Source organism: Caretta caretta, chromosome 5 (genome assembly GCF_965140235.1).
Source record: "Caretta caretta isolate rCarCar2 chromosome 5, rCarCar1.hap1, whole genome shotgun sequence".
In the NCBI taxonomy this organism is placed as follows: Eukaryota; Metazoa; Chordata; order Testudines; family Cheloniidae; genus Caretta; species Caretta caretta.
In genome coordinates this window covers 58,760,546-58,780,587 of record NC_134210.1, presented here as the reverse complement: position 1 = coordinate 58,780,587, position 20,042 = coordinate 58,760,546, and the positions used below count along the sequence as shown (strand labels likewise).

At 39.7% G+C, this 20,042-nt stretch overlaps 1 protein-coding gene across 6 annotated transcripts in view; it reads right to left on the bottom strand.

The window, feature by feature from the left end:
- ADGRV1 (adhesion G protein-coupled receptor V1) overlaps positions 1 to 20,042 on the bottom strand; it is a 416,951-nt gene that overhangs the window by 104,077 nt on the left and 292,832 nt on the right. For 5 of the 6 annotated variants that reach the window (XM_075128569.1, XM_075128566.1, XM_048851004.2 and 2 more), the window contains 2 exons: positions 17,459 to 17,575; positions 4,574 to 4,752 (listed from right to left, as the gene is read on the bottom strand). In XM_075128569.1, the coding sequence (XP_074984670.1) occupies positions 4,574 to 4,752; positions 17,459 to 17,575 (296 nt within the window). Of the gene's footprint in view, positions 1 to 4,573; positions 4,753 to 17,458; positions 17,576 to 20,042 lie in introns of those variants that run through there. The other variant, XM_075128570.1, reaches the window with a different exon arrangement.

Sequence of the window (20,042 nt, the reverse complement as noted above, 5' to 3'; positions counted from 1 at the left end):
ACTCAGGAAACTATAAACCAGTCAGCCTAACTTCAATATCTTGAAATTATTAAACCATCAATTTGCAACCACCTAAAACCACCTAATTTCCTTCTTTGACTGGGTTACTGACCTAGTGGAACAGGGGGAAGCAGTAGACACTATACATTTTGGTTTTAATAAGGCTTTTGACACAGTCCTACATGACAGTTTCATAAGTAAACTACAGAAATATGGTCTAGATGAAATTACTATATGGTGGGTGCACAATTGATTGAAAAACCATACTCAAAGTGCAGTTATTAATGGTCACTGTCAAACTGGGGGGGAGTATCTAATAGAGTACCATGGGGTTGATCTTGGGTCTCGTACTATTCAATATTTTCATTAATGACTTGGATAATGGCGTGGAGAGTATACACATAAAATTTTCAGATGACATCAAACTGGGATGGGTTGTTGGCACTTTGGAGCTCAGGATAAGAATTCAAAATGACCTTGACAAATTGGAGAATTGGTCTGAAGTCAACAAATGATATTCAATAAAGACAAGTGCAAAGTACTACACTTAAGGAGGAAAAAATCAAATGCATAAATACAAAAGAATGATGTGACTGTCTAGGGGGTAATACTGCAGAGAAAGATGCAGGGATTATAATGGATCACAAACTGAATATAAGTCAACAGTGTGATGCAGTTGTTAGAAAGGCTAACATCATTCTGGGATGTATTAACAGGAGGATCGTATGTAAGACACACAAGGCAACTGTCCCAGACTACTTGGCAATACTGAGGTCGCAGCTGGACTACTGTGTCCAGTTTTGGGTACCACATTTTAAGAAAGATATGGACAAAATGCAGGAAAGCATCAAAAATGAGAAAAAGTTTAAGTTGACCTATCAGGAAAGGTTAAAAAAAAAACTGGGCATGCTTAGCCTTGAGAAAAGAAGACGGGGGGACCTGACAGTCTTCAAATATGTTATAAAGAGGATGGTAAGCAATTGTTTCTCCATGTCCACTGAAGATGGGACAAATAATACGCTTAATCTGCAGCAAGGGAGATTTAGGATAGACTTTAGGAAAAACTTCCTAACCATATGGAAAGGTAAGTACAGGAATAGGCTCTGAAGGTGGTCACAGAATTTCTGTTTTTAGAGGTTTTTAAGAACAAACACTCCTCAGGGATGATCGAGGTACACTTGGTCTTGTCTCAGCACATGGGGGAGGACTGGATAACATCTCGAGGTCCCTTCCAGCCCTACATTTATATGATTCTATGACACTTCCACACTCAGATTTCAGGGGCATGATCAGGCCTCTGGTTACTACAAACACAAATTATGCAAACATGCATTTGGGATCATTAGGACCTGACTTTTTTCAAACGCAAATAAGAAGCCTGAGAAGTAATACTTGTTATTTATTTTTGGGAAGGGGAGGGCAACAATTGTCAAGGTACCTACTCTGATTTACTGTTAGATGATGAACCCTCCCTCTTCTCTTCACAACCCTTCCAGCCTCTAAGCCAAGATGACATGCTCTTCCACTGCCTGAACCCCTTCCTGCTAAACTCCAGTACTGCTCCACAGATGTAAACCTTCAATTTGACATATGCCAGTAAACAAACCTTCCCTCTGCCTTCAACTAGCATACCAACCTCCTTCCCATTTGACCAATCTCCCTGCAAGCTCATCCATACGACCCCCCTCACATTGCCCTCACCAGCTGTTAAAGCCTCCCTCTACTTCCTGATAAGTACCAGATCATCTGCTGTACTACATGTCCCTTGTTTAAAAATAGAGAGGGTATCATATTTACTTATACTGTGGTGAACACTAGCATACCACTATGCATGTAACCATCTTCTTCTCTTTTCTTATCCATGGGAAGAGTTCAATATTGCATACCGTATATCTGGTTCATGAGATCATATACACAGAAAAGATCCTTTTGCCACCTTCTGCATGCAGTAGGTTACCATATCAAAGAACAATGTCTGTTACTGCATGTGAGATAGCGTGTCATTTAAAATATACATATTTGTCTGTGTGTGTGTAGACTGTAATACAAGGAAGGGGCCACTCTCCTATTATCTCATATGAATTACTACGTCCACATATTAATGTTTGGCATTAAACGTAGGTTCCCTCCATGTAATCACTCAACTGCTCATTAATCAACATTAATCAAGCCAATGGCACTCTTGTTAAGAATAATGGAGCTCTTTAGTCATTGCAGGAACCCAGTTCCCTTTAGAGTTGAGGGTCCCGAAGGAGCGATCACTTAGAAGAGAGCTAAGATACAGGCTCTGTTACTTTTATTATTTTAACCAATCTTCCAGCTCTCATGGGAAATTAGCTTATTTGAGCAGAGCACTGGAGCCATATTGTATTTCTGTCACTGATGCTGGAGTTATTATGTAATGACCCTGGCTTTGGAAATGTCATCATTTTATCCTCTTCTACATTCTGGTTCAAAGTAAACAAATTAAATTACATATCTCATCCCAGCCCCCTTCCTTCTTTCTGGCCTTGAGAGGCTTCTTTATATAAAGTAACAACAACAACCTTTAAAATAATTTATGAGTGTAATATTTAACAAGTGCAGTATTTATGAAAAATCTTCTCAGATACCCCTCCACAATACTAACATTAGCTAAGCCAGAATACCCCTCATAGTCACTGTAGGCTTTGCATGTTAGCAGAGAAATCCTTCAGACCTACCTTGACTCAGTGAGCTTCTAGGGTATTCGCAAAACTACATATATTCTACAACAGAAAAATAAAAAGGGCTTCTTAAGAAACCTTGGGGTAATAATTCTGTCAGTATGACGTAAGTAAGGTCATAAAAGGCTAAAACCCTTACTTTTCTTCATGAAGATTTGCTTGTTGTAATTGCATCTATATGTGCAGCCTCTATTTGTGAAGGGTGCAATCAGAACCTTGTCTGGCTCATTTAACTACTTCTCTGCTTGTATTTTGACAGTGGGTTTGGGGAAATCTGTTAGTTTGCTATAGTAAGTTTCAAATTCATTTCCTGGAAGCATCTATGTAGGTACAACTAACTCCACTGAATGTTCATAGAAAAAAAAAAGGTCCAAAATTCGAAGTAAATTCATTTTTAAATTCTGATGAATACTTGCAGAACATCCTCCCCAGCATTTGCCCAGCTCTAATAACATGTTGGAAAAGATCTTTAGGTTACGTCTGGAACAAACATGCGAGTAACTCAGCTTCATTTACTTATTCAGCCTTGGGTTTCTTCTTGTTTTTGAGGGAATTGTGACTGCTTACCTAAAGACAGACACCATGAAACAATGTTTCACAGCATGAGTTGCCACCACTCCATAGTCTGACCACAATGACCAGTAGAACAATCCAATTCTGATGCGTAGTGGGCCTTCTTTGCCCACTGAGAAGGTGGAGCATTTGGCCACAAAGGAACAATTCTGTGCAATGCAGAACCATATTTATTATATTCCTAAACCACTTGTTATCATTTTATCTAAGTGCCAATACACACAACAGAAGAGAGGAGTCCAATGCTAACATCAGTTAAACTTCTCACTGTAATCTTTGTTTTCAAAATAAAAAGTCACTTTGAGAGATGCTCAGTTATTACGAATGGCTACATTTCCAACCCAACCTATGCATTTTGCTGCATTGCAACTGAGTGGAACACAATGTACGGTTAATATCTTTCTCTTGTACAGAAGATGGATGTGCTCTTATGTTTTCTTTCCTCCTTTGACCTAACCTCAGAATTGTACATAAAGAGTCTGCTTTTCAGTAACCCTGAATGGGATTATCACTCATATGTCAAGAAATGGCATTCGTACTTGAGACACTGTACCAAGAGTTGTGGTGGGTTACAGAAGAACAGAGAAACTAGCACATGCTTTGTATTATTCTAAGAAGCAGCTGTGTATTTATGCCTTCTTATGCAATAAGCATGCAATTATGGCATGTAGTGAGTAAGCACCTGGGGCAGGCCTGGTATTTCACAATAACTTCACATCCTGAAATAGCTTACTAAAAAATATGATTTGGCTTTGAAAAAATAATGTTTCACCCTTCTGTCATCACCTTTGGGAGACAGACATTTTGAGTCTTATGAATAAGTGTTGTTTTAATTAAGATCATTTTGCTGAGGTTAAATACAGTTCTGAGACAGGCTATATTAGCTTAGTGTCCACAGCAGTGCTCAAACTGTGAATACTCCAGATTTTAGAATACTTACCAGCGTATTACAGACCCACAAATACAGACATGTTAGAAAATATATTTGACACCCTGGTTATGATAATCTCACCTTCTAAGAAGGAATAGTTTTAGTAATCTGAGGAAGAAAAATATTTTAAAGGTGAAGGAGAAGAAACGTTCAGACCCCTTTTTCTCCTGCCCAGTAGACATTATCACCACCACACACTTCACAGTGGAACCGAAGAGGCTCTGCTGATGAGGGAACTCCACAGCCATGTAAGTGAGTAACGGATTTACCCATAAGGTTATGAGACGGTCTACATTTAAAGAAAATATAGTAAAAATACACAACATCCTATCACCAACTGATGTTTTCTTGAGGAAAAACTTACAGATCGCCATAGACCAGGCCATATATCTGTGCCATGCTCTGATGATAGACCCCTCGCAGGATAATTAATAGCAGAATCACAACGAAAGCTGGAAGTCCCCAACTCAAAAGGAAGAAAAGCAGATAGCGCCGCTGTGTGTGTTCATCATTCATCACCAGGACATACCAGAAATTAATAGCCTAAGGAATAACACAGATCATTAAATCAGCAGTGTTTAAGGAATAATTAACCTTTCCATCAAATAAAACATTCAGAAAGGCAGACTATACACTTTTGAATCCATATCTATGTTTTCCTCAGCATCAATATTTGTTCCCCTTTTCCCCCCTCAAATAACCAGAAGAGGTTAGTTGCCCAGGAAGTAGGGTTATTTTTGTGGTTCGGTTAAGCTTGAGATTAGCCTGCTGGAAGGAGATACATCCAAGTTAGCCCAACATAAAGCCAGTTTCTGCACTGAAAAAACCTGGTTTTCCTGAGCTTCTACAGACTCACCTGGAACACTGACACATAATTTTGTAAAATCTGATCTCTCCTGAGCTGTGTCTCTGTATCTTTTTACAGGATATGCAGCAAGCTGCTTCTACAGTTCTGCTTATGAACTTGATAAGGAAGTGTCATTCAAATTGTATTTTAATGTAATGTACACAGTGACAGTGAAGAAATTCAGATCACAGATACTGCACAGATGACAGAAAGAGTGCCATGAAGCAAAACAGAGACACATGGTCTATGTGTAGACTATTCTGGACTCTAGAAGAATCCTGATTTCTGTGAAGGTATCAGTTGGTCTGAGGACTGAATAATTTTTCTTTCGTGGTAAATAGTTAACCTGGCCCATTGACTTTTCAGATGAACTGGGAGGAAACTTCATGAGGAGAATCTCACTGAATTTTCTTTTCCTTTGGCTTACTTTGATGGTCTTCCCACATGTTGGGGTAATGCACGTCAATGTTCTCTGTTTGGGGTAGAGAAATATAGAAAGCATGCTTGGTATTTGTGAACAGATTCCCTTTTCCTCTGCTTCTTCACCAAACATAGTGGAGATGAATTTTTACTGTTTGAGAAAGCAAATGCTTGACCATTCTCTTCCAGTTGGATTAATGGAACTGGTGAAATCCGCATACATCTAGGCAGACATATGTAAGGATTCTGGGTTATATGAACTATTGAGGAAAACTCATGGGAGGAAAACTCAAAAAAAAAAAAAAGGAGGAATGCAATTAGTATAAAAAGTTGAGAAACAGAATGCAAATAAATAAATAAATTGAAGCATGTGTTCACATCAATCATTAAGGTAACCAGTGTTTTTTTAAAGTTCAGCTCATTATAATCAAACAAAATAATCCAGGGACATATAAAATATCTCTGACCTAAAATGATCGAGTAGCATACTAGAGGTCTCCTGAGAATACAGCTAAATGAGACAGTAAACACCTCAAACAAACTGCTAAAATTTTGCAGCATGCAAAAGTACAATAGTGTAGAAGATATTTTCCAACACCAACCACTTTGTTTTACTTTCACAGGGAAGGTAGTGCAAAATAGCCAGGATGTGAAATTAAATAGCTATTCTTCACTCCCCAGGTGGAGACTCTTATCATTTACTAAGGGTATGTCTACACTATGAAATTAGGTCGAATTTATAGAAGTCGGTTTTCAAGAAAGCGTTTTTATATAGTCGATTGTGTGTGTCCCCACACAAATGCTCTAAGTGCATGTAGTCGGCAGAGTGTGTCCACAGTACCGAGGCATCCTTGACTTCCGGAGCGTTGCACTATGGGTAGCTATCCCACAGTTCCTGCAGTCTCCGCCGCCCATTTGAATTCTGGGTAGAAATCCCAGTGCCTGATGGGGCTAAAACATTGTTATGGTTGGTTCTGGGTACATATCATCAGGCCCCCCTTCCCTCCCTCCCTCTGTGAAAGCAATGGCAGACAATCGTTTTGCGCCTTTTTTCTTGAGTTACCTGTGCAGACACCATACCACGGCAAGCATGGAGCCCGCTCAGCTAACCATCACCTTATGTCTCCTGGGTGCTGGCAGACGTGGTACTGCATTGCTACACAGCAACAGTTTATTGCCTTTTGGCAGCAGACAGTGCAGTATGACTGGTAGCCATCGGCTACATAGTCCAGGGTGCTCTTTTAACCGACCTCGATGAGGTCGGGGCACCTGGGCAAAGATGGGAGTGATTCAGCCAAGTCATTTCCCTTTTAAGTTTCGTTTCATGGCAATTCAGTCCTACCGGCAGTGTACTATCTTTTAATCTGCAGCCAGCAGAAGACAATGGCTAGCAGTCATACTGCACCGTCTTCTGACGAGCACCCAGGAGATGACGATGGCTAGCGGTCGTACTGCACAGTCTGCTGCCAGCAAGATGTATAAAGATAGATGAAGTGGATCAAAACAAGAAATAGACCAGATTTGTTTTGTATTCATTTTCTCCTCCCTCCCTCCTTGAAATCAACAGCCTGCTAAACCCAGTTCTGAGTTCTATCCTTGAGGTTTTGAGTTCTATCCTTGAGGGGGCCATTCTGTTTCTCGCAAAGCCACCCCCTTTGTTGATTTTAATTCCCTGTAAGCCAACCCGGTAAGCCATGTCATCAGTCGCCCCTTCCTCCGTCAGAGCAATGGCAGACAATCGTTCCACGCCTTTTTTCTGTGCAGACGCCATACCACAGCAAGCATGGAGCCCGCTCAGATCACTTGGCAATTAGGAGCACATTAAACACCACACACATTATCCAGCAGTACATGCAGCGCCAGAACCTGGCAAGGCGAAAACGGGCGAGTAGGCGATGTCAGCGCGGTGACGAGAGTGATGCGGACATGGACACAGACTTCTCTCAAAGCATGGGCCCTGGCAATGCGGGCATCATGGTGCTAATGGGGCAGGTTCATGCGGTGGAACGCTGATTCTGGGCTCGGGAAACAAGCACAGACTGGTGGGACCGTATAGTTTGCAGGTCTGGGATGATTCCCAGTGGCTGTGAAACTTTCGCATGCATATTCGCATGCATATGTATTTAAAAAGACACATTTTATAGAACAATGGGTACACTCTTTCATGGTAAACCTTGCTGTTAACATTACATACATAGCACATGTGCTTTTGTTCCAAGGTCACATTTTGCCTCCCTCCACTGCGTGGCTAGCCCCTCATCCCTCCCCCCTCCCCGTGGCTAACAGCGGGGAACATTTCTGTTCAGCTACAGGCAAACAGCCCAGCAGGAACGGGCACCTCTGAATGTCCCCTTAAGAAAAGCACCCTATTTCAACCAGGTGACCATGAAGGATATCACTCTCCTGAGGATAACACAGAGAGATAAAGAACGGATGTTGTTTGAATGCCAGCAAACATACATTGCAATGTTTTGTTCTACAATGATTCCCGAGTATGTGCTACTGGCCTGGAGTGGTAAAGTGTCCTACCATGGTGGACGGAATAAGGCTGCCCTCCCCAGAAACCTTTTGCAAAGGCTTTGGGAGTACATCCAGGAGAGCCGCGAATGCCAGGGCAAATTAATCAATAAACATGCTTGCTTTTAAACCATGTATAGTATTTTAAAAGGTACACTCACCAGAGGTCCCTTCTCCGCCTGGCGGGTCTGGGAGGCAGCCTTGGGTGGGTTCGGGGGGCACTGGCTTCAGGTCCAGGGTAAGAAACAGTTCCTGGCTGTCGGGAAAACTGGTTTCTCCGCTTGCTTGCTGTGAGCTATCTACAACCTCATCACCATCATCATCTTCCTCGTCCCCAAAACCTACTTCTGTGTTGCCTCCATCTCCATTGAAGGAGTCAAACAACACGGCTGGGGTAGTGGTGGCTGAACCCCCTAAAATGGCATGCAGCTCATCATAGAAGTGGCACATTTGGGGCTCTGACCCAGAGCGGCTGTTCGCCTCTCTGGTTTTCTGGTAGGCTTGCCTCAGCTCCTTAAGTTTCACGTGGACTGCTTCGGGTCCCTGTTATGGCCTCTGTCCTTCATGCCCTGGGAGATTTTGACAAATGTTTTGGCATGTCGAAAACTGGAACGGAGTTCTGATAGCATGGATTCCTCTCCCCACACAGCGATCAGATCCCGTACGTCCCGTTCGGTCCATGCTGGAGCTTTTTTGCAATTCTGGGACTCCATTATGGTCACCTCTGCTGATGAGCTCTGCATGGTCACCTGCAGCTTGCCACGCTGGCCAAACAGGAAATTGAAATTCAAAAGTTCGCGGGCCTTTTCCTGTCTACCTGGCCAGTGCGTCTGAGTTGAGAGTGCTGTCCAAAGCAGTCACAATGGAGCACTCTGGGATAGCTCCGGGGGCCAATACCGTCTAATTGTGTCCACAGTACCCCAAATTCGACCCAGCAAGGCTGATTTCAGTGCTAATCCCCTTGTGGGGGTGGAGTAAGGAAATCGATTTTAAGAGCCCTTTAACTTGAAAAAAAGGGCTTCATCGTGTGGACGGGTGCAGAGTTAAATCGATTTAACGCGCTAAATTCGACCTCAACTCCTAGTGTAGACCAAGGCTTAGAGTACTTTTGTGCAGCAATTAGATACCAGTGCCTGGCCTGTGACAGCTGACTCGGGCTGGAGCCTGGGCTCTAGGACTCTGCAAGGTGGGAGGGTCCCAGAGCTCAGGCTGCAACCTGAGCCCAGAAGTCTACACTGCAATGAAACAGCCCCACAGCCTCAGCCCCAGGAGCCCAAGCCAGCTGGCACGGACCAGCCCTGGGTTTTTATTGCAGTGTAGATATACCCTTAGTGCAGAATCAAAGAATCCACATGAGAGTTGGCGCAAAATAGTTATACAGCAATAGATATTCTACAGTAGCTATTCCAGGCTTTTTCTCCCTGTAGACAAGCCCTTTATAAGGCCTTAATACTATCCATATAGGTAGTCTTCTGTGTCGTACATTTGGTGACCTATTTCTTTGCTTTCTTTGCTTCATCTCAAATACTATACGAACTAGAGTTGGGCAAATAATTGATACAATGATTTTAGTCATTTTTTGGTTTACAGATGGTCTGTTAAGAGATTGCAAAATTACCAAATGGATTTGTTGTTCAAAAATATTTGTGAATTTCTTCAGCCAAATTCTTGGCTTTCAGTTCATCCAAGTAGCAAACTGTGAATTCTACTATCAAGTATTTAATTTGTGCTGAGTGGGTTAGTTATGTAAGTATTGTTGGTTAGTTATTTGGTATTTTCCTGGTCTTACATATCTAATCGATGAAGAACAAATCTTGATTACATAATTCAAAATTCTCCCTTTGATTATTAGCAATATGTTGTACGATCAGGGAACAAAAGAAAAAGTGTATGAATTTCATTAAAGGACAAAAGAAAAATTACTGCTTGCATATTCAGTTAAATGTTCTCCAAAAGTAAATGCTAAATGGCTGAAAATGGATTTGAATATTTGTGCAAAGATTTTTCTATTTGCTGAGTTTTGTAATAACTCTTTCCGTCCTATTTTACTGCATTCAGTAGCTATACTAGATCCTTCTCTTTTTCATCTTATGCAAAGGAAGTTTCTTTGTTCTTAAAGGAAAGAGGGACTTCTTTCTTCCACAAAATTAAAAGAATCAACAGTAATAGAGAACCGTTCTGTATAAATCTTCAAATTGTGTGGTTTTCTGGTCTTACCTAAGCCATACTTCAGTACTAGTACTCTGACAGTGTACTGATTTATTCCATTATATTTAGTTAGGGATCACTGATCCTGTTAATTCTGACTATTAGCTTAATTGTTCTCAGTTATGCAATTCAGATTGTTTTCTAAGAAGTCCTACCATATGTCCTTCCCCTCCTTTGCTGTATTTGTATAGTCATAGTTACCCATCTTATCTCATTTATCACATGGATGACACTAGTCCAATGGTCTTTGCAAAGCTTTAAGAGAGATTGGCCAATTCACCATTTCCTGTGCAGTGACATTTTTATCTTGATAATTATAAGCCTCTTGTCTTCAACTTCTTTTGGTGTGCCAAAATTAAATCAATGAAGTACAAATAGTGGAGCTAATTTTAGAAAATCCTTTCCTGTTGCTATGCTATAACAATAACTAGTCCTCCAGAGGAATAAAATGTACAGTCCATTTCTCAGTTGCTCAGGTGAAGAAACTAATGCAAGAGCTATGAATGTTCTGAGGTGCAATCCAAAACAATTATGCATGAATAGAAAATCTTAACGAAATGAACCTAAACTTACTGAGGGGTTTTTTTCTTTTGCAATGAAACAAGCAATTGAAGCTACCTTTCAAGACGTAAGACACATTTTATGTATGGATTTTTTTTAATGGGGTTACATGTGGGACTGTAGTCAGCAGGTACAGCTTATCAGGAAGGAGACTTTAGATATAGGGCTTGCCAGTTTGGTGCACATAGCTTTATTTCCCTCAGCCCCCGCCCCATTTTGGAAGGGATGCATACATCTATATGAATGACTTTCGGCCTACTCACATGGTTAAAAGTTAGGCATGTGCTTAAGTACCTTGCTGAATCAGGACCTTAATAAGATTGCAAGTGGATTTATGGAAAAACAACCAGGCACAAATATGGCCAAAAAAATAAAAAGGAGAAACACAAATACTTGAGACCTGACATTCATCTTGCTCCCACTGGTTTTACTCCACTGCAACTGCATTCTGTGGAGTTACTCCAGATTTGCATTGGTTTAAATGTGATGAGAATCAGGGCTTTGTATCATACATTTTCCCACAATTCTCAAACTAGGAATTGGCTATTATTTAGTTGATACAGATGAGAATTACAACATCTTAAACTAGTTTTAAAAAGTGTACAACTAAGTTACCAAAGGGGCAGTTTCTAATACATTATTCTTAATAAGATTTCTTATGGTAAAGTTTGAACAGGCATACTTTTACTTGTATGTGCCTGTCATACACAGGAACTGCTACCAAGGATTTGCCATAATCTACTGAGTGCCCTGGAACAAACAATACAGTACAGAACAGCATGTCTAACGTACGCTCATCGACATACGCTCTGTCATCCCAAAGAACAAGCCACCCAACATGGATTGGCTCTTAAAATGCATACTGGTGGGTGTCAGTGGGTGGTGGCAGGGTGCACTAATATGGCTTAAAACTTCTGTATATTAGGCAGCTATATATGACTCAAAACTCTTGGCCAAATTCACCCCCATTAATATATGGAGGAGGTTAGAGAGACAAGGTGGGTGAGGTAATATCTTTTATTGGACTAACTTCTGTTGGTGAGAGAGACAAGCTTTCAAGCTACACAGAGCTCTTCCTCAGGTCTGTGGAGGATGTGTAATTTGCACCTGCCACTCTACCTCGGCCCTTTACACTCAAATGGGTCTCAGCCCTAATGGAGTTTCCACCACCCTGTGACATATTTCCATTCTCCCAGGAGCTCCACAGAAGTCCTGAGAACAGAAGCTGCTGAGGGTGTGTTCAATCAGAATCCTGAGCTGCTCTACCTATGATCCTTTTCTCAGGCCAGTACTGAAAGATTAGGCTTTGCTTTGCAATATCAATAGTTTGGCGGAGTAACCATTTAAATCCGAAAGTCTGACTCCTTCATCCTGTATTTTCTAATGTTTTCAAAACTGCAGATGAACAAATATTGATTATGTTCCAGATCTTCAGTTGGTGTAAATTGGTGTAGCTTCATTAAAATAGTGTGGATTATTAGCACAGCCTGCCTGAGCTACTGTCCATTAGATTCAACAATTCATATCTGTATTTTAATGAACAGAAAAGTTTAAGGAAATACTCTTTTCTAAGATCTGAGCATTTGAATATATTGAATAATTATGTTTCAAAACTTGGCTCTTCCTTTACACTTCCCTAAACGCTGAACATTATTAATGGCAACTGGTTCACACCAAAATAAAAAATGTTTCAATATGTTAAAGAATTTATGACTTGTTGTGGGAAAACAGATCGATAGAATTAAAAAAAATAAAATAAAATAAAAGCAACTTAAACTATTCACCATTATGTACTTCATATTATCGTATCCCATAGATACATGCACACAAAAGCATACACTGCTATGAGAAGCTAGAGTAGTGAAAATTTATCTCACACTCTGTTTGGGGATGCACGTGTGAGTGGTGTGTCTCCATTTCTTATTGGATATGATTTATTAATACTCGCACCTAGGCAGAAAGGGACAGAAACATGTCCACATAAGTTCCATGTATGACTCTACTGCTTTCCACAAGACAATGGCATGCAGCAGCAAGAGTATATCTCACTCTTCCCCAGAGACTGCAGCCTTAACTCATAGTAGGACAGTACAACCCCATCATGCTAACTGTTAGTTTAGTTTGTACCCATTACGCCTTCTGGCATTTAGGGAAGCGACAAACTCCTGTCTGTTTCTGGCAAGTCTTTCAATGGTTCCCCAGCTGTGCCCCAGGTTTTTCAGCTCAGTTTCCACAGCTCTTCGCCATGTTGTTTTCAGGCAGCCTCGTTTTCACTTGTTTTCAGGTGTCTATATTATCGCTACTCTGGTGATGGAATCAGTTTCCATACAAAGACACATGGCCAATCCATCTCCAATGCCTCCTGGTAATGATGGTGCTCATATCTTCTTGGCTGCACTGTGTAAACAGGTCTTGGTTTGAGACTGTTCTGGGCCAAAAGATACAGAGGATTTTTCTGAGGCAGCTTGTAAGAAATGAAAACAGTTTGGACATGTCGTACTTTGTCATTCCCCGGCATTCTGCCCTTTAAAGTAGTGTTGAAAGTACGCAGCACTGAAAAATCTGGTTTCGTTTTGGTGTTGTATTTTGGTGATTTCCAGACTGTATTTAAGCTCTGGAAGGTGTTCCTGGCTTTACTTATTCTGTTCTGGATGTCCTGGCTTGTTCCACCATCCTGCTATGCTAACTATTGCATAGACGCAAATGGGACATGGAAATCTGGCAAGTATATAAAGAAACAACCAAAACATCTAGGAATGATGTAATAAAGCACTTATATAGTAGCTTGCATTGCCTATGATTTGTTGTGACAAGATACTGTGGCCTGTGCTCATGTCAGGAATGAGCAGGCCACACAACAAATCTTAATCCCTGTAAGAGCAAACTAAATTGCACAAGAAAGGTCTATGCTTGTATATCTTGATGTGTGCAGCGGCCATGCACTAGAAGCGGACCAATTTTTTAAAAAAATGATAACTTTGATTAAATTTGGAATTTAAACATTTTAATGGAAATTAAAAGAAACCTTTAAATGTCCCTCCTCCATTTTTTTTCCAACTAGCTCTAATCTTCACACATTTATGCTTAAAGTATTAAGAGGACTGAGGCACATCATGACTACAGATGCAAAGTCCTATTCGCCACCATTTGGTTCCAGTTTGTATTCTTACCCATTTTGTAGCACATAGGACCTGGCATTCACTGATATAAAAATAAGTTCATTTTCCATGTACGAAAGACCGTCAGTAATACTAAGGTGTTTTGTACCCACTAAAGGATAAAACAGAAATTACAGCTGGATTTAAGAAGGGACAGGCTGAGATCAAAAAGGTTAATTCAGTTAAAAATCAACAAAGTGTTAAACCAAGAAGTTAAATAAAAATAGACATATTTTTATCTATATATAAAGCAATCCTTTCCCTTTCTAAACATTTGTAACCTTTGGCCGATGTATATGTATTTTATTAGACTTTGGCTCTTTGATCTCTCTTGACAGTTACATACTCAATATCTGCTACCTCATTTGGAGGCCTGTAGTATAAACCTAACACTATATTTGTATCCTACAAGTTCAGTTGCGTAGTCCAGTCCACTCCGAATTTCTCTTTCTCAATGGAATCTTGCAGATACAGCACTACTTCCTCACCTCTTCAATCTAATCTGTTGGTATATAATCTGGTATATAATCTGTTGATAGATATCATATCTATATATAAAGGCAAGAAGCTAAAAATACAGGTGAATTAGAATGGATGAGGATTTTTACATTATAGGCATTTACTGAACTTTGGTAGAATGATAACAAGCAATGTGATAGTATAATATTTGACTACACAAAACCAACAGATTAGATTGAAGAGGTGAGGAAGTAGTGCTGTATCTGCAAGATTCCATTGAGAAAGAGAAATTCGGAGTGGACTGGACTACGCAACTGAACTTGTAGGATACAAATATAGTGTTCGGTTTATACTACAGGCCTCCAAATGAGGTAGCAGATATTGAGTATGTAACTGTCAAGAGAGATCAAAGAGCCAGAGTCTAATAAAATACATATACATCGGCCAAAGGTTACAAATGTTTAGAGAGGGAAAGGATTGCTTTTTGGAATGACTAACCTGAGTCCATACAAGAGGAGAAGCTAATTTCAATGTAGTTCTACACAAAAGTCAGGAGTTTTCTCACAAAGATGAAGCCCTATAAGAGGCTGAGGTGTCAAAAGAAGAGGTGCTGGAACAAACTGGTAAATTTAAAAGCATGAATTCACCAGGCTCAGATGATTGACATCCAAGAGATCTGAAGGATTTTAAGAATGAAATGACTGAGCTACTAGGAAGAAAAAAATGCAACCTCTCATTAAAATCAGCTTCTACATATACCAGAGGACTGGAAGGTAGCAAATGTAGGACCTACATTTTAAAAAGGCTGGAGAGGTGATCTGGGGAATTACAAACCAGTAAGCCTTATTTCAGTACTTGGTCAAGCTGATAATTAAAAATAAAATTATAAAACACCTAAAAAATAATGATGTAACATGATCTAATGAGCATGGGCTTTTGCCAAGGAAAACTGTGCCTAATGTAGCAAAAATAATGGATAAAGAAGAACTGGCAGATATAATTTGCTATAAGATGAGTTAAACCTTGTTATGGGAAAAGTTAAAACCTTGCTGAGACTGATGGGTGTGAACTCACCCTTCAATTAACATAACAGTGAGGATAAATTAACCACAAGACCCTACTGAAGACAAAAGGGTTATGTAAACCTACACGAGTTTTGGACTGAGAAGGCAGAGGGCCTTTGCTGAGTATTGTTTGTGTGTTGTGTGTGAGAGTGTTTGAGGGAAGCAGGACAAAGAGAAACTGGGAAGAACTGAAGAGAGAAAATCAGAGGCAAAAAGCCAAGCAGTAACCTGTGAGGATAGTATGACTCCGGGGAAAGCTAGAAAAAGCTTGTGGGTTTATTGGCAATAAAGGCTGGTGGCTGTATAGTGAGGACTTGTCTACAACTACCAAGTTTTGTGGACAAAACTTATGTCGCCACCCAAAAGGCGACCTACACGGGCTGCAGGTTGTCCAACACTGTACTATAAGAATTCAGTAGTTATGGTCTGAAAGGTACAGCACTTTCATAAGGCAGAAACTGGCTAAAAGACAGAAAACAAAGAGTAGGAATAAATAGCCAATTATCCAGTCAAGGGTTACCAGTGGGGTGTCAAAGTTCCATACTGAAACATGTGATGTTTAATATATTGATCAATTATCTGGAAGTGAGGTAGACAGTGAGATGGTGAAATCTGAAAATGACAAAATTATTTAGGTTAGTCAAGACCAGTGAAAACTGCATGAAACTTCAGAGATTGCGAACCAAACCAGGTGAATGGGCATATCAGCAGAAGTAGTTCAGTACTGACAAATGGAAAGTAATGTATATTCAAGGGAATAATTTGAATTACTCATGCATTTTATTGGGTTCTAACTGTATCAACTCAGGAAAAAAAATCTAGGCTTCACTATGTATAGCTCAAGGAAGATCTCTGCTCAGTGTTCAGCCGTGTTCAGAAAAGGTGATTCTATGTTTTAGGCTGACTATGTGTTTCTTTTCCTCAAAATTACTGCTATTTAAGGCAAACAGACACAGTAAGCTTGGGACCCAAGATAGAGAGCTGCCTTTTGTTTTTGTTCCATGTTTATGTTAGCCTCTTGACAAAGCGCAAGGAAGTGAAGAATTTTTTTTTTGGTGTCTTTCCGTTACTAAGGACAAAGCAGCACAGTTACAGCATAATTGATCTCTGCTGAATTTTGTCCTTACATAGGGCCCAATCCTGTATGCTGGACAGTGTGTGAGATAAAATAAAGCAATTTGAGTGAAGGTGCTGCAAATATGACATTGTATACTATAAACATGATGCACCCAAATCCTGTCAATACTGTAAGCACATATGCGCAGAGGTGCATGGGATGCTAAATACAAATCTGCATGATGGACCCTCCTCTGCTTTATCTCACAGTTGCTTTGACCAATTTACATCACACATGTTTCCACAACTAATAGATTTGGTCTAGAGATTTCCACAAGAGTTTTACTTGCTTATATCATGCTGAATTAAGTCTTCTGTCTCAGAATTGTGGGCATATCTGCGAATGTGTGTACTTTTTCAGTAGATCTGATGCAGCGTTTTGGCCTTATAATAGCTTTTCTCTACGCTATACATCTCAACTTGAATTAAGAAGTAGATTTTTCATTCTACATGGGTCTAAAGTGCAAACTGACATTGACTCTGATGACCAATGTAACTTGTAACCAGTATTTCAACTTGAAGAGACTTTTTCAAAACAATGTAAGGAAGATACATTTAGAAACACCATTAGCTCTCACAAAAGCAGCTTCTTCAGTTTTGATAATGTACTTCCTACTGGGTACATTTTCAAACTGGGATATGGAAAGATTTAGTGCACAATGGCCGTGGATGTTAATGGGACTTAGTGGAATACATCTCCAAACAGATCTGAAAATGTATTTCTAGATCTTTCACTCTAGGGTTAGTAGGGGTTATTTAAGTTCTTTGCCTCATAAATATCACTGGAATGTGATGACAGACACATTAAGAAATGACATAAATGCAGTACAAGTGTCAGCTGCCCTTAAGCAGATTTTTGGGAGTGAGAGAGAGAGAAAGAGAAAGAGAAAGATACTAACCTGAACGAGCATCCAGCTAAACTGGCAAAGGTAAAGGTAATGTGTAATAGATCCCAGGGCAGAGCAGCTTTCCTCTGAGAGCTCCTGACTTATGTAAGCTGAGGCAAGAAACGAAATCTGTAAGAGAGACAAATGTATACATATTGGAACCAATCAACATTAATTTAATAATATTAAGTAAATCTGCAAGTTTAATTTCAGTTGGGATAAAAGCCAGAACGATTTACAATAATTTACCACTCAATTCAGAAACTAATTAGTAATGCAATGTGATGCTTTGGGATAAATGTATTTAATGTTCATCCTGAGGTGAAATTCTAGCTCAACTGAAATCAACAGAACTCCCATTGACTCAGTATCATAAGTCTGACCTATTTTGTAAGCATGTTAATGGACTTTTGTCGTTTCTTGACTTGCATGTTATATCACATTTGTAGAAAACCCTGACAATGAAAAATGTCTCAGAGTGGTTCTGCTTACGACGGATTTGAACTTTATGTAGTTGGAACCCTGCCTCATTTCCTGCCAGCTCACCATATAAAGTTCAAATCCGTTGTAAACAGAACAATTTTGTGATATAACATGCATCAAATATATTTGCATTTCACTTCCCTGTTGAAAAATGTCTAGATAACATACCCTGCACATTTCATCGTGTTATCTTTTATATTCTCAAAACAGCACATGAAATGTATTTATAAACCTAACTTACAGTACACTCACTCCCCCCTCTTGCCCCAAAAGCATTTGTTATGAAATCTGGACACAAGGAAAAATCATGTCCTGTACTGTGCTGTTGCATTAGTGGGTGAAAAGGGTGTCAAGTAGGACAAGATTGCAACTTAGAGCTCAAAACAGCAGTAGGTTGGGTACCAGCTATACCACCCTACCAAGTGCACCAAGGCTCAAAGGAGTCGTATGCTGGCCTGAAAAATAATCAGTCCTTTGCCTATATGTTGCAGTGTGTAACAGGTGTTAGGGTGGGTTATAAGGTACTTTTACGGAACAGTAAGCTGTGCTTTCCTATGCTGTTCGGAGGATCCTATCCTAGACACCAGATGGCTGTGCTTCCTTTCCCACTCTGGCATGACTCTTTAACAGAGGCATTATTATTCTTAGAACTTTTATTTTCCATTATTTGTTTTTAAGAACTAGCGCCGCAAAACCAAACCAAAAAATCTAAAAGAAAAAGAAATCGTGTTAAAATGTGAGTTGGATCTCAGTAAGTTCAGAACTGGCTCCTGTAAATCCCACTACAGATATAATACTTCTACTAAACACATTATCTAAAAAGATCCAATCATTCACAAATAATGCAGAATAGGCTAAATCTACCATTTATGTAGTTAACCTACTGAATTTGTGAAGTGAAAAAGGTATGTTTTATTTGACAAAGAAAGCTATGTCTTTGGAAAATAAGAGGTACTACTGATGAGATGACTTCTTAATATAAATTTGTGTACATATACATGATATAAAGTCTGTCTCAAAATAAAATAAATTAATAGAAGTTATAATGTAGGTCAGGGTAGATAGTGGTTTTGTGTTTGATGACACCTCTCGGGAAAAAAAGCTCATAAGTTTGACAATATGTTACTGGACAACTCCTACTTAGTCTCATTACTGAAAAAAATATAGCCCTTTTACTTTACTTTGGACAAAGTCATGCAGACAAGTACATTACAGTATTGCATTACAGTTGATCTATACTTCGCACATGGACATTGCCATTTGATAATGAAAAAGGACAGGTAGTCACTAGACCAAAATTTAATTGTAAGGTGCCATATGTTGCTTCAGAGAAATAAAGCATTTTTCAGACAACTTTGTTACATTTTGTATCCTGCGCAGACTGCATGAAGGCTCTGTTGGAATATAACCATAGAAAGCCATTGGTTATGTTGTTAACACTGAGCATAGGTGATATTTTGAAACATTAGAGAAAAATATACTCTATATACTATCGTCTACCAAATGCTGGCAATACTGGAATATGTAGCTTTATCTATTTGTAACATAATAAGATGTCTTTAAAAGAGAGCACAGACCTCTTCCTCCTACAATCCTACTGCTTCTGAAGCAAATAAGAGAAGCACACTAAAACCAGCTTTGCCTCCCACCCCGCATCCAACATCATCCCTTAGGGCATGCTACCTCATGCATTCTGTGCTGTGCTCATTTTTTAAAACAGATACAATGGGCAACCTTTATAACAATGAACCCATTACTCTAAAAAGCCAAAGCTGTACAATGTATTGGAATAATGTCCAGACTGTCTCTCTCTTTTATGGCATTTTTTAAAATTCATATTGAATATATCCCATACGATTCCCATAGCCTCAGAGTTTTCTTTACGGATAATCCAGTTTTAAATCTCCATTTGGGAATAGATTTTGCTTTTTACCCCAATAGTTCCAAATTTCTTTTCAGTAACACACACTCCACTGTGGAGCAGCTCTGTTTGTGAATGGACTTGGAACTCTAATCTGCAGACTTTATTCTATGAATATTAAAAACTGCAGCAGTGTATGCTTCTCCACCGGGCCCTGTCAAGGCCACCGTGCCCTGTCAAAGGCCATCCGGT